The 15902-nt window shown below is 39.3% G+C and overlaps 1 protein-coding gene across 50 annotated transcripts in view; it reads right to left on the bottom strand.

Annotated features, from left to right (window-relative positions):
* Positions 1–907: 907 nt before the first annotated feature.
* adgrl2a (adhesion G protein-coupled receptor L2a) overlaps positions 908–15902 on the bottom strand; it is a 101817-nt gene continuing 86822 nt past the window's right edge. For 6 of the 50 annotated variants that reach the window (XM_017702347.2, XM_017702349.2, XM_037545241.1 and 3 more), the window contains 6 exons: positions 12661–12752; positions 9191–9359; positions 8778–8906; positions 8056–8152; positions 5829–5957; positions 908–3038 (listed from right to left, as the gene is read on the bottom strand). In XM_017702347.2, the coding sequence (XP_017557836.2) occupies positions 2206–3038; positions 5829–5957; positions 8056–8152; positions 8778–8906; positions 9191–9359; positions 12661–12752 (1449 nt within the window). In that variant the 3' untranslated portion in view covers positions 908–2205. Of the gene's footprint in view, positions 3039–3674; positions 3728–5134; positions 5187–5828; positions 5958–7230; positions 7289–8055; positions 8153–8777; positions 8907–9190; positions 9360–10102; positions 10130–10698; positions 10744–12660; positions 12753–15902 lie in introns of all 50 variants that reach the window. The other 44 variants (XM_017702352.2, XM_017702353.2, XM_037545248.1 and 41 more) reach the window with 22 other exon arrangements.

Genomic DNA, 15902 nt, shown 5'->3' with positions numbered 1-15902 from the left:
GCATCTATAAATTGGTCTTGCTTGTAAGTCCCACGTGTGTGTGGACCAGGTTGGGGGGAGGCTGTTAGCTTTTTTTTTCCCCCTTTAAATGAGAAATAATAAACGAATCACAAAAAAAGATGATCACTCTCACAACAATGCTACAGTGACAAACACTCGATGTATTTGAATAGATTCAACACATTCTCACTTGCCAAGATATCAGTTTTTGCCATGTGAACTGCTAAAGAACTGTAACGGAACTGAATGGAATCATGGTGAAATTCAAGATTTCACTGAATTGTCTTCTGAAGAAACTTCTTTGAATTGCACTGTTAAGATCAACAAGGCTAAGAAACAACCGAGCACTTCTTCCCCACTGTAATTTGATCTGCACCTGTCAAACGAGCTTTAGAGATGAGGGTTGTGTTCGAGCACCGCACAGTGACAGAGATCGCGGTAAGTGATGGATGAATTTGGAGGAATACAGTAGATGAGTTTGAGCGAGAGTGTTTCGGGTCACCGGCCAGTTGACGTGAATGACACTGTGAGACGGTTCAATTTTACAAAACGAGCTTCACAAAGAGGGTCTTTTCTACAAGAGCCCGGCAGATTCCTCGGTGGCTAATAGCTCAACAGCCCTCTCAAGCATCTTTTCAGCACGAGTAGCCAAACACGAAGCGGCTTTTAATTGTTTTCCATCTGTGTTTGTGCCCAAATTACTGTAAATGCTGAGCATCGTCTTACAATGGGTTTCCGTCGTGTTGAAAACAGCCTTGAAGACTTCGCCAATTGAGATAAGCACTTGACGATAGAGCTGTCAAAATAATAGAACGCTTAATTAATCTGAAGTAAGTCACGTCTTGCTCAGATGCACACAGCCACTCACACAGCACTCGAAGGTCGTGAGAATGAAAACTCGTTATAATAGCCAAAAAAATTCACATTTATTTATTGTTAAACAAGTGTTGAACTTTACATTTTTGTATGGGCTCCTTAATAACATGGTAATGCAAAGAATGAACCAGTGCTGTAATGTATTCACAAAAAGAACGGTTCCAAAGTACCTTTTTTTCTTGTTTGTTTTTTTTTGGTTCGTTTTTTTTTCTTTGAGAATAATTTAATAAATAAATATCTGAACCTAGCTGGAAGAACGTGTCTGGAAAAGCCTCATATGATGTTTGGCTGTGGTCTTGAGTGACTTTCATGCCTGTCCAGATTCGCACGGAATCTTTTTAAACAGGGCGAGAAAATCCTAATTTGATACTAAAGCCCGATGCTTTGGTGCAGCAAACTCATTTTCATGAACGAGACAGAATTTGATGTCAGCAACCTTTCTAAGCTCTGCGCTCGCTCATTTCATCTTAATCCTCTTCCAAACACACCACAATGAATGAAGTGTAAGAATAAACACATTTTTTTTGTTATATATGTGCAACTTTCACACAATAGTCTCTCCAGAATTGCCTTAATTAAAGACTTAATTAAAATGTATCCTTTTTATAACTTATGGTTGCCTTTTTTATTGTACACCAGAAATACAACAAAATATATATTTTTTATGCCATTACCCTTGATGGTTTTTACTGTACAACTGAGAAAAGATAAGGCCTGGGGTTTGATTGCTAGTGGTTATACAGCACAATCCAATCTTCGTTGTAAAGAAGGGGCCTTGGATCCAGGGTAGTGAATTCCTAAATGAACAAGTCCCATTAGGAATATCTCTATACAATCGTAGTACACATATCTGCTTAGGTCCTGGACACTCCATTTTGTATATAATACAAAATTGGATTTGAAATATTGTGAACCTATGTACAATTCTGACAAACATTTGTATGCGCTGAAATGAGAAATACTATTTTTTTGGTACATTTTTCTATTTTTTTATGTGAAATCATTCCATTGTTATTAGTCATTTAACAGCAGCAGCACTATTGGATGAAGACTTCGCTTGTCCGTCAAACCCCGCGTTCGAACGACGTTGTATTTACAGTCGGGTCGGTGAGAATTCGAACGAGCGGAATCGCGCTGCGATCCGGCCGAGCTCTGGCCTTGTTCATCTTTGGGGGGATGCCAGTGAAAGAGTGGCAGAACGAAGTGAAAGGAAGAAAGAGGAAGAGTGATTTGAAACGTTCTTCTGTAACCATCCCCCCCAGTACACATTGTCCCGGTGAGTGGAGCTGATTGAAAAAATTCAAACTGTTTTTTTTTTTTTTTTTTTTTTTAAAGGCTTGTGACTAGTTGCATCTGTCCTTCCCGTACATCTCCCTCTGGGATGCAGCCCTCTTTAGTGATGGGGATTATGTAACCGTCACTGCTTCCCCTGCTTATCTGATAGTAGGCGTGGAGCTGCTGGCTGCTAGCCCCTAAGTTGGGCATGCTCTTATAGTAAACGTCCTCGCTTTCGCTTTGTTTAGAGGGTGAGAGGTCCTCGAGTGTGTCCGGGCCGCTCTCGGCCGAGGGTGAGTCTCTCAGATTGGGCAGGCTGGCGTACAGCGAGTCTCTGTTGGGCGACTGCAGGCTGTCCTGGGCCTGGGGCTGGGCGGGTAGCTGGGTGGCATAGCTATGGGGCGGCAGCGGGGCAGCCGGCTCGGTCCTCGCTCTCTCCTGTGTGTGGTACAGGAGCGAGTGAGTCCGCTGAGGAATTAATGGGGCCTCCAGTTCACGTGGATGGTGGGGGTTGTGGGTATGGTGGTGATGAGGGTGCAGGCTCAGCCCCCCCACTATATGATTAGTCTCAGTGCCCAAGTGCACCAAAGATGAAGTTTCAGCTACAATAATGTCATCCTGGCTGCCAACGTCTGCCCCTGCCACCTTTTTGGTGTTAATGCGTGACTCAGAGCGGTGGCTTTTGCCACAGGCCCTGAGGTTGTTGTGCACAAGCTCTGAGATGATCATCTTCTCAAAGGCAGCGTCGTCCAGGCCAAGTCCGCAGTCCACCACCTGCACGCTGTCGCCGTAGTCGCCGTTCCGAAGCGAATAGCTGTTGTTGAAGTTACCATTTAGCGGTAGAGTATCCATTGCACTTGTATCCCTGGCATTGTTCATTGAGTGTCCTAGAACAACAGAACATGTGAGGGGTGTATGTTAGTTACTACAGGCCCTGCAATGACAGAAAATGTTTAAAAAATAATAATAATAAATAAAAAAATAAAGATGTTGTTTAGGACCTGGGTTCTCTATTCACAGGGTAGTTAGTACAATGACATAAAATCATATTATGTATCATTCAATTTGGCAAAGTGCTCTAAATGAATGCTAGGTGTATGATCAAAAATGGGTGAATGCAATTTTTCAATATGTTCTTGCTTGATAGTTAATATATCCTAAGCAACATCAAAAATTAGTCAGCAAATCACAAACATCACAAACACACATTTTAAAGAACATCACAGATGTGGAGCCACAGATGGGCAAGCTACGATGTTAACATAATTCATCAGTCTTCCAGCTTATTTCAGGAGACAGAGTGAGAAGAGAGTTGATGGGGGGTGACAGGAGAGAGGTGGGAGAGTATGAGAAAAAGAGAATGAACAGAGCCATGGCCAGCGAAAAAGGAACCAAAAAAAAAAAAAGAAAAAGAAAAGAAAAGAAAAGAAAAAAAAAGAAACACAGCCAAAATCTCTCACTACGAGGAAGCCAACAAGCAACCATCCAACAGCACAACAGACAGGCAAGTGGAAATGACTCACTTTAGACAACTCACATCATGTCTGTCTGTTCAGGCTATCTGGCCTAAGAGTAGCTGATGTACAAAAGAAAACGAAACAAACACAAATGATTTTAGTGTAAAACATGATGAGTAATCACCGACAGAAAGAAAGGAAGAAAGAAAGGAAACAGAAATCAAAGTAAAATTTACAAAGTTAGCGTAAGCAAGGGTTCAGCAAATTAAATCACATGGACAATTACGAGCTCCTCTCCTCATTAAATGTACCCGTCCTGTTTGTTTGTTCTCCGTGCTTGGACGTTAAGTCTGTGGCTAACTGAGTGGGTATGCAAGCTGTGCTGCTCTGAGCAGGTAAAGGGTGAACTAAAGCCTACCGATCTGCTCTCCTTTCAGCTTGCAGTGATAGACTACATGTAGCAGTTTTTTTTTTTTTTGAGCAGCAGCCTAATAGAATACACAGTTGGGATAGGTTAGATGATTCTTGGAACCTCTTCAGACAGGGGTCATGCAACGAAAAAGTGAAGAAAAAAAAAAGGACACACAGGAAAATAAAGGGAGGTGAAAAGATGCATTTGTAGTGCCTAGCAGGGGTTTGGTATCCTGAGAAAAGGGAAGCTAAAGGAAACATTCGGGGAGAGGTAAGAGGGTGAAGCTGAGGGATGTGGAATGTGTGAAAGAAATAGATGTTTATTATGACTATGTTCTCGTCACTGATAGCAACCAAATAATATGGATGCAATCGAAGAAAAAACAAAGCAAAAGATCAGAATTTGGAAAGAACAGCTGGAATGAAATGTACTTGTAATGAAGGAAGAGAAAAAGATTAGAAGCAACTTCTAGAGTGATATTCATACTATTTACTACTATCAGTACAAATCACTCTCCATTTAGGTGAACGGCTGAAGGGCTAGAGGATAAGAATGAAAAAAGCTCCATGATGGCTGAGTAATAAAATGATTTACAGATCATATTTCCTCAGCCAGGGTTACTGAGGTAACGACTATACAAGTGGTCAGTATTCACAACAGAAAATATAAAAGCATTTGCTGCAAAAAATGCATTCAGTTCATTTACTGCCTGTTAGCCATTTCTCAGTTGGAGAGTTGAAAGTTATTTGTGCAAGCTACTATTCCAGATTTCATATTCTATATCTGTGACAAACACCTTCCGAATAATCATTTAATGAGGAGAGAAAAGGGGGAACCGCATCTTTGAATCAAATCCCTTTACAAATAACGTGCATAAACTTAAAGTTGAGAAAACTTGTTTACTATGGTATTAATAACTGCCCTGTTGAAATCTAGAGGGACTTTAAGAGATGAAACATTTTAAAACATTTTTATTGGTTTCTGAACCACTTGCTCACTGAATATAGATGGCTTGAGGTTAAACCAGTGATTGTGCCATTATTTCTTTCTCTTTTCTTTCTTTCTTTCTTGTTTTTTTTTTTTTGTTGAGAAAATCATGCTGAAAAAAATTTACATTTGATAGGCAAAGTTAAGTTTTACTCCCATACTTGTCTCTCTGTAGGTCACTAGAGGGATGCAGCGAGAGGGGAAAAAGCAGAGCAAATAGATAGTAAGGTTTCACATCAATTTCCAAAAGGTCACAATATTTGAATAAATACTCTGGCGCAAAACTGTGAATCAATATAAAGCCAGTTTAGCTTATATAATGCATATCCATCTTAACATACAAATGTAAGTGCCTTATGTTTAAGAGAATTCATAACTGAACTAATCGTAAAAAGGAAGAAGCATCAAACGTTTCTGTTAACATTAAATTGAAAGCTTCAGCTCACTTGCTAGTAATCACTTACTATCCAGTGACAATAGAATCTATCACAGAATTAATCATAAGGAAATATCAAAGCATGGAAAAATATAAAACAAGTGCAGGTAGTATCACTCTCTCATTGAAACAATAAGAACGAGGTTTAGAATGTAGCACAGTATATCTTGGAAGAGAAAAAAAAGAAATCAAAAGACATCAATCAGCGAGAGTGTGCCACTGTAATAAATATATTTCAGCATATGCCATCTGTGAGCTGGATGTGCTGAGAGAGTAATACTACACTGCACTCTGCTCTCAGTCACCAGACATCAGGGAAAATCTAAGAGCAAAGAAAAGAAGACCATTTTGCTGTTGTTGAACTGCAGTGGTTTAGTAAGCGCACCTGGAGAGTTAAAGACAGGAGCCGTAGGAGTGTTACATACGACCGTTTCGGCCAGTAAGGTATTGTATGGGTTGTTAGTGCCTTGGGGCCGTAGAAGTGGGTTTGTTAGTAGATAATTGCCCGTCATTCCTGGATCAGCAAGACAGAAGAGGAGACATAAGTTCACAGCATGTGTACAAGGATATACTCAAGCTCAGATTTTATTTAAAGATGATGAAAAGGCTGGGCTTCTTTTCTTTTAAAAAACTCTTTTTTAACTGCCTCTGTATTTTCTATCTGGAGAGATGCAGTACTGCAAAAAAGTCAGAGACCACCCTCCATCAAAACGACAATTAACTATATCATTTTTGAGCAGATTCGATATAAGCTGATCCACTTGCAGGCGTGAAGATATAGAAGTTTAAAAGATTTGTCAAAAGATATAGAACATATAGGACTAATAACCATGAAGGGTCTGGAAGACCACCAAAACCCTTGAGAGAAACCAGAAAATTAAGCTCCAAGAAAATTTGCAAAGCGAGCAATGAAGCTGCTGGTGTTCTCAGAACAACGGGCTGACCGCCACAGAGTCCAGCCCTCAACATTCCTGAACGCAGGATTACTTGGATCATGAAAAGCAGAAAATGCAACCAACTTCTAAGACTGAACTTTGGAGGTGTGGAAAAATATCCCTGCAGATTTCTTTGGAAAACTGAAAGCAAGATTCTTGAAAAGAATGGAAGCTGTAAAACAGCAACAGTAGGCACAGTAAATACTGAAAAAAAATATACTAAATTGTTGGTTAATGTTCTGTTAAATATATGTCTTCTGTTTTGTTCCTGCTGCTGAAAATTAAATAACTGGTTCTAATTGGCTGTTTTACCCCCAGAGATTAAAAAATATCAAGGCTGGTCTCTGACTTTCAAACATTTGTCCTAAACAATACTAAATTGATTTTTTTTTTTTTATAATTACATCCTGATAATTACAGTATTGTTTAATATACTTTTACCAAATATTCTTTTTACCATAATACTGTCAATCTAATGTGCTACTGCTTGCCAATTAAACTGTTAGAGAAAAAAAAAGCACAGTCTGCAAAATTGCCCTTTCCTATCTGAAAGGATCTTGACACTTATCTGGACGGATGACAACAATTGGTAAACATATTATTTCCTGAGTGACTGTATTCATTTGAAATTTCATTTTCATTCACACCACTGGCAGTTTAGGTGGGACTATAAATAAAGCTAGTCACTAAGAAAGATCTCTTCTAAAATGTTTGTTGTCTCAGTCAGTACAAGGGAACGGAAGCATGAAGAGAGGAAAAGAATGTCAGCTCTCCTGACTTATGCATGCATGAAGTGCCGCTTTAGCATTTTAGAGCAAGCCAAAGCAATGACTCTGAATAACACAACCTTACCACTCGGGTCAGCTAGAGTTGAACATCATCTTCTCATCATCATACATTTGTGCCCTGGCTAAATAATAAATGACATTTTTTCTAAATCCTTCAAATAGCATCCACTAGGTCACCTTACATCCTGATTAATTGATGTGCCTATGTATGTCAGGCACAAAAGAACATCTGAACTTAAAAATGTGCAATTCTGTTGCTGTATGTGGATTATTTTAGTGCAGACACTGACTTCCATATCGTTGTTGTCGGAAGAAAACCTCGTATCTCCATTTTTGCCAATTTTTAGTTTTTGACATAATCTGAAAGTGCCTCTTGCGATTTACATTGTGTGTAAATTTCATGAAGAACGGGCCAAAAGAAACGGCCCAAAATGACTTGGAAAAAAAGTCTGGTTCCACTGACTTACATTAAAAGTAAAGTATGTTTTTCCTTCTCCTACAAAGTTAGGTTTTTTCCTGACAACAGCAATGTGTTTGGATGACTGCTACATGGACTGCTCTAACAATGCAATGCAATAATCTGGGCCAAATTCAATTAAGCTGCTCTAAAACTGACAAAAATAAACCACTTTGGCATTAAAAGAAGAAGAGAAAGAAATCTGATTAACACTGGGTGACCAAGGGCACTCCAATATAACGTACTGGAGGTGGTATAAAAACACCTGAAGCACTAGCACTGAATAAGTGTAACAATTAAGAGGAGAAATCATTTCATTTGGCCCAGAGTAACAGTGATTTTTCATTGGTGATAAGTCTGCCTCATTAAGTGTAGAACAGAGCTCAAAAGGCTGAAATTCTTCTCATGTAGCATCAGTAGTTTCTGACTGACCTTGGTTGAGGGTTGATGTGCTGTTGATGTCCCCTGAGATAAAGGAGGATTCAGATTGCTTTCTTACAGTGTCGTTCCACATCCTCCTGATTCGACTCTGTTAGATTCACAGCAAAGGGCAGCAATTAAGGGCCGATTCTCTTCGTTAACAGTGGGAGAAAATGATCTCTAACTATGCTGGAGATTTAACAAACTTATTTATCCTAACTCCTGACACCTGTGGCCCCGGCGGTGTTGTTTCATCAAATTATTCTCTTTAGACTGTCTCTTTGACACATTTCTTAATTTACAACATTTGACTGGAATTCTTGATTTAATTTCTCTCATGTTGCCTGAAATTTCCATCCTGTGGTTTTATAAAGAGCCATCACTGCTGTTATCGGGACTTGCTGACTGTCAGAATGCATAACAGAGAAGATAAAAGCCAAGGCAACCTAGATAATCAAGTGAACGAAAATATCCAATAAAGTGTCAGATGTCCCAAGCAGTGAAAACATAAAGCAAAAGAGAAGTTTATAAGTGACTATAAGTGAAAGGGGGTACAATATGCAGTGTTTGCTGTCATGCTGAAGAACATGCCACAGTGTGTAAGCATAGTACCTCATTTGCAGAAAACATTTTATATAGTCAAATCATTTGAGATTGCAGTGTATATTTTTTCATAAACGGTGGAAGAAGGCTGGGTCAACTCTGTTCTTCCTGATGCAGAGTAGCGACTGTACCTGAGTGCCGGAGGAGTAGCGTGCACTTGTCCTTGTTGTTGCTGTCTTTGTGGAACTGTGGGAGTTCTCAGTTGGCAAGCCACCGCAACAGTATGTGTGGCGGAAACATTTGCTGTACTCTCGACGAACCTACAATTCAAAGGGATTTTTCTTCGAGTTACTGAACGTGCCCTCCTTTTAACAACTGAACTCTTGGAACCAAATTAAATCTAGAATATACATTTCCCAAATACTTTCCAGGTTTGGACTGTGTACACAACTATTATATTTATTAACCTCTCAAGCTCCTCTCTATGTCTCTATAATTGAGTTACTGAACGTAAAACAAAACGAGTCAGGAATCAAAGTCGGGACCAGGTGTGACTCTGAAGTGTCTGATAATTTGACATACACATAAAATGAGTAAATCTCACTTTTTTCTGCAGCAGACAGTAAAAGATGAAGATGAACATCCCCTGGAAGGTGTTGAAGATGGTGAAGAGATAAGCCAGCACCACTGATTTCTCATTGATGAAGAACAATCCGAAGGACCAGGTGAGGCTCACAAGACACAGCAGTGCGAAAGCTCCTAGGGTCCAGGACCTTCAAAAGCAGACACACAACACCAACTCTGAAGGTCGCCACCATTTACTACACCTTTAAAACAAGCACTGATGAAGACATGAGAGGAAGACATCTACTAAAAACATTCAAGAAAAGAGGGAAAAAAACACGCTTGTACAACATTTATGGCAGAATAAGGTTTTTAAAGCAGGTCCTTGTCATTTGGAACCTGAGGCTGGGAGAGATGAGAAAATGTAAGGGAACGTACCGAGATCTGAATAAAAAAAAATGAATAAATGAATATTATGTATATCTATTAGGCTCTCAGTAATTTAGAAGTGCATTTTGAATGCTGGGGATTTTATGCATGCCACTCTACTATGTGAAGAAATGCTTGTGTGGTTTTTGGGCTGCATTCAAAAAGAAGGAGAGAAGGAACATTGCACTTGAGAATTGTAATCGTTTCAAATGGGTCCATTACACTTGAGGAGGCGCTGACAACACGTCTCGGCTAGCTAAGGAACCAAAGAGATACCGTTAGAGGAAAGAAAAAGAACAGCCAAAAAAAGGAAAACAAAGGAGGTGGTGTGTGAAGGTCCGTGGGAGCCTTCGGACACCAGCGCTGACGGATAACAGCACCGGACAAACAAACATGGAGAACGGGCACTCTAAACAGAGGATGAGGGAGCTGGAGGTATCAGAGGGAGACTGACGAGAGCGGTAAGAATGATGAAAGGGAGAACTACGAGGCCGAAAAAGGAACGTCTAGCTAACGCTCTTACTTGATAAATGGTTTATTATCTTCATAGCTAGAGAGCATGGTAGGCAGGGGAGAGAGACAAAATCAGGTCAGGCAGATCACAGTTTGATTAGCATGCAGTCCAGTCAAAAGAAATAAGGAAATAAAAAAGAGAGGAAAAAAAACTGAAGCTGGAATTAGTGAGGAAGTACTGGATGAAGCTGGTAGAGTCAGGAGGAAAAATGATCATCATTATTATTCTTTATGTTAAACAGATGATGAGATTGCAAACTGCACTGAGCCAATTCACTTGTATACAACAAGATACTGTACAAATGTGAAACATATGCTACGAACCGGGTCAGACAAAAGCAGTACTGTGATAAAGCATTACAGTCATATTGGGCTTTTTAGCTCCTACTTCCTTTTGCAAAAGGAACAGCAAAACAGAAACACATTTGATTTATATTATGTATGTCCTCGAACCCAGTTTGATAAACAAAACAAGACAAAGTGGGGTCTGCTCAGGTCAGGTTAAACAGAAAATGTGCTGCTTTGTTCCCACCATGTAAAATTTACGGTGGCGGTAAAAGTTTTATGAGTGACCCCCGTAGGTTGTGATATATGGTGAGAGCTTACCCAGGCAAATCGGTATTATAGTAGCCATCACAAACGCGATAATTACTGGTTTGGGTAAAAGGAAAGTGAGAGGAAGAAAGAGAGAGAAAGAGAGGGAGAAAAATGGAGAACGGGAAGAGAAGAAACGAGATGCCACAGATTAGCTCTCTCCACATGCAACATGCAAACAGTGAATCCAGTGCAAGGTGGGCTGCAGTCCCCCAGCCTGTTATCTCAGCTTAAAAAAAAAAAAAAAAAAAAAAAAAAAAAAAAGTGGAAAACCAACAGCATGTCACTCAAACATGAGGTTTTAGTTTTCATTTTTATTATATTTTACTTATTACTATTCATATTATTGTACTTATCAATAATCATACTCGGTTTTTCATATCTGAGTTCTTGTTCCAGTAACATTTGTTGTGAAGTAGCAGATTAATAAAAAACAGATGAGGTATTAAACAAAATCTGGTCATTAAGTGTTAAATGCTGTATTTTGACATGAAAATCAGTTTTGAATTTTCATGAACAAAACCTACAAACAGACATAGAAAAGGCAGCGATTCTCTACTTCAAGGCTGCCTACACAGAGACATCATAGCATACATAAGCATTGACTGGCATTTATTAAAGCTACGTGCAAATTTTTAATTTATAATTAGTAGGACATTTTATAAAGTAAATAACATTGTATTTTGACACAAGAGGCCTTAAACTAAAGTGACATGTCTTCCTTTTCTAACTGTTATAAGGCATCATTTTCAGCTAACAGAACATAAAAGACAGAGTTAGCTATAAGCTCCGTACCATATATTTCAACCCTGTGTGTTTTTGTTAAAGTACAAAATTATAACTGCCATTATAGAGAGCCATCTGACTGCAGACATGAACAGCTAAGTCAGGTAAATGGTTCAAAAACTGTTCAAAAATGATCAACAGTAAGAACTCAGTATATTAACATTTGATTTTTTTTTTAAAAATCAAGTCATTTTGAATGTTTGTCCCTATTTTAACTCAAGTACATGACTTTTGTAGGTATATGTATAAGCATATTTTTACATATGTATGAAAATGATCACTTAAGTTCAAAAGCATCTGAATCTTCTACAAAACTGATACAAGGAGGTCTTAAATAGATCAAAGTGAAATAAATAGCCTCTGCCTTATAAATTCTTTTGCTTGAGACTGATGCGTCATAACTGTGAGAACAAATATCACAATAAATGTCTGTCACGTAAGTCATTTACTTCATTAAACATCTCATGCCATCTTATGGTTACCATAAATATTCGAGTGATGTTTTATAAACATATTATTTATTGCTTATGCATATGATACAAAATCCCTACTTAGGCAGCCTTCAAATTAAGTGTTACCAAAAAGTCTTTCTAGGTCATCTTTTCAATCGAATTCTAATTTGGAGGGCCAGGAGGCAAACAGAACTCGCTAGACAAATATGTTCTCTTTCTGCTATTAAAAGAGGTCCTGATTTTTTTTTCCCCCAAAAGAAACACATGGAAATGCTTTCATTCTGCCTTAACCCCCCTCCCCTCCACAGCTCTTCCAGCCATCCAGCCAGTGCCTTACTCTAAGCTAAATACATGGAGCCGTGCCAAGAGGAATTTTGTGGTCACTGTAACAGTGGATGCTAAAAAGAAACTCACAAAATAGATGTCATCATTATGTGATGTTCTAGCCATAACTCCTATTTAAAAAAAAAAGTTGTCTGAAACGATTATAATCTTCAGTCCATTTGAATTCCTTTGGTAATTGCACTGCCTGGTTGAATTAACCAAGAAGATGTGGTTTAGTAAAATACTTCCTATACAATAAATAAAGCAACAACAAAACAAGGGGAAAAAGAATTTTTTAGTCCTTTGTTTTATGATAATAATAATATCAACTATGTGGAAAACAGTGCCTGCCTGTTGGACTACATGTGAGCAGGTGAGCTGACATCAAAAGACTCGTAACAACTTCACTTACTTTATGTTTTCCAACCTGCTGGAGTCAGGTTTCAATGAAGTGGAGTGCTTCACCATTTTGTACATTGTGATGACCAGGAAGATGAGATTAAGCTGTCGAAAAAGGATAATGCCTGTGTTAATAAATGAAGATATATGACTAAATAAAAAAAATTAAAAAGAAAGATTTTTATTAGTTGTTTTCTTGGAAAGGGGCCACCTAAACTTCTTTTCAGACAGTGCCTAATGCAATATCCTGCATGGTGCAGGGCACAGCCAAGAAGACTGGAGCCAACCGTGGTATCATTCTATATTGATAAGAGCATGAAAAATGGATCAAAATCCACCACAGATAAACACAGGGGCTGTTAAGAGAAGACCAGAAAGACAGTACAAGACAGAATAGTCTATTGAATGAGACAAAACAATAAAATCAAATAATGATGCACATACACATTCATACATATTCCATGCTCCAATTGGGAGATATAAAAATAGAACATTTAAATAAAGAATGGAGGACTAACATACTCGCTCAATTTTTCCTCTCTTATACACACACAATCTAGGCACGGGACGGTCAGCAGTTTTTATGACACAGTACTGTGAAAAAATCAGAGCCCACCCTTACTTGGATTGTGAGAAGCAGAAAAATGCAACCAACGTCTAAGACTGAACTTTGGAGGTCTGGAAAAAAATATCCCTGCGGATTTCCTTAAAAATTGGGAAGTAAGTTTCCTGAAAAGAACAGGAGCTGTGACGAAGGCAAAAGGTGGACAAACTACATGGTGGAAAAATAAATATGTTTTATATTCCTGTGATGCCCACAGAGAAGTATCGCCATTTTTAGATATTTGCTTTTCTACATCATTTGAGAAAAGTTCAGCATGAACGGACCAATCAAAATGCTTCAAAATGACTTGGAATAAAATCTCTTTGCATAGAGTTACATAGAAAGTAAAGAATGTTTTGGCCTTCTCCTGTAAGGCTGCCATTTTGGACATATTTATTATATATAATGATCATTATTATTCATTTTATTGTGTATGTCTGTCTGTCTGCCCTGCGATGGACTGTCGACCTGTCCAGGATGTTTCCTGCCTTCCGCTTGATGACCAGCGGGACAGGCTCCAGCACCCCTCACAACCCTGAGGGAGAAGCGGCTTAGAAAATGTGTGTATTATTCATTTTTTTTCTTTGAACAACGGCAATATGTTTCTGCTTTTTTAAATAATGCTGAAAAAAAGAATAACCTGCAGTGTCTGTTATGGCTGGAAATTAAACAAATCAAGAGTGGTCTCTGACTTTTTCACAGAGCTGTAAAAACTCAATGATAATCATATTATTTAAAATTTTAACAGCAGTAAAATCTTTTAGGTCATGATGGAAGTGAATACCATACAGCCTCCCTGCAAAACATGCAAAAGACAATTCAGGCACAATACATAATGTTTATGTTAGTTATGAGCTGATTTGTACATTTATGTAGTTAGTTTTCATGTTAAAAATAATTCTATTCAAATTAAACCTATGGTGAATTTTTATTCTTTGTGTACTTATTTAATTGACAGACAATACAAATAAACACTGTTTCATAAAATGTAGCACATGTAATGTAAATAGGGCTTTTAGCTACAGTATCTCTGTGTATGAGTGCATTTGAAACATTTACAGTATATTTACAGCACCACAGTAACACCACGAACTATGACAATTTTAGTTGTTCATCAGGATAGAAAACTCTAATACTGTCCCATCCCTACCTCACACACACATTAGAATATTTCACTTTCTCTGCGCGAGTATGCCAGTCTGAAATTGCTGAGCTTGCCAGATCTTTTTATAATTTGGTGCAGTATGTGCTATGAACTCCCGTTCTAAAATGACAGCATATTCACAGTACAGTGCATGACTGAACGACCTCAGTGGTCTGAAGTGAGCTTTCTTCTGACTTTTTTTTTTTCCTGTGTCATCCAGTCACGCATCCTAGTTGTTTCGTCCCCTGCGATCAAAAAGCAGAGCTAATCAATATCCCCCCTCCCTCGCACAATCAGCTGCTGGGGCTGTGCAGAAAAACGATGAGAGAAAATGAAAGGAGTGAGATGAGAACAGCAAAAAGAAGTATATCGTCCCTTCTCATATGGCAGATTGCCATGATGTTGCGTTTTGTTTCATGGGGACCCGGTGGTCTCTGTGGCTCCGGCGTGACTCGGGCACTTTGAAATGCCTCTCACACAGCCTGGAGTGGTGACACGGATCTGATGAGACAGGGGAGGAGGGGAGTGTGTGTGTGTGTGTGTGTGTGTGTGTGTGTGTGTGTGTGTGTGTGTGCGCAATGCTAGCAAAAGAAACTCAGCCAAGCACACTGGTAACCCCTCCTTCCACACAGCCACCAACTCACTTTTCCTTCTGGCCTCCCTGGGGCCTCTGCTACCTTTGTGAGAGCTGCTCCTGACTTAGCCCCCCATATTCTGTGTCGCTGTCGGTGTGTGTCTCTCTCTCTCTCTCTCTCTAGCTATCCATGCAGAAGGCCCTGGGCTCTTACTCTGTGGACTGTACAGAAAGCTTTTTACCACACCGTGGGAGTCGCGAGTGCGCACTCGCCCGCTGAACTCCGGATGAACCGGATGAAATATTAAAGGTGCAGATGGAGCTGTCCTGGATGATGCAAACAGCTCGTGACGTGTCATGATCCGAGCTTGCAAGGCATACTAATGCCTTGAGACCACTCATTACTTCCATGTCCTTCTTTTTCATGGAGCTAATGCCCCCTCCTGTGCCCTGGAGAAGGGCAACCTCTGGCTGCCGGCAAGCTTCCTAGAGCCTGCAGGACTATCTCTTTTATCTAGGCGTTACCCACATCTTAAAAATGAGGGGTCCTCTGGAGCAAAGCCATAGGAGAACCACTTTTGGTTCCTGAAAGAACCTGTGGGTGATTCTTAAAAAAAAAAAAAAAAAAACGAACTGGAACCACTCAACTGGAATGTTCTTTAGGGATATGAATGAGCTTCTTCAAAGACCTTTATTTTTACAAATGTAGGAGTAGAAAATAATAAAAGAAGAGCGAGAAAGACGAGCTGAAAGACCACCCTAGGCCTTAGCATCAGTTTCAGCAGGATGGCATTTTTTCTTCCTTTCTTTTTTAAAATCAGGCTGCTGCAACTGTAACATTTTGAATAATGAGATCTCTTTCTGTGTCCCCCTCCTCTACCTCTTTCCTCACTGACAAGGACAAAGCCAATTTGCTGAGAAACCAGGGTCATG

This window comes from Pygocentrus nattereri, chromosome 15 (assembly GCF_015220715.1).
Source record: "Pygocentrus nattereri isolate fPygNat1 chromosome 15, fPygNat1.pri, whole genome shotgun sequence".
NCBI lineage: Eukaryota > Metazoa > Chordata > Actinopteri > Characiformes > Serrasalmidae > Pygocentrus > Pygocentrus nattereri.
The sequence above is the reverse complement of the archived record's forward strand: the minus strand, read 5'-3'. Positions and strand labels throughout refer to the sequence as shown.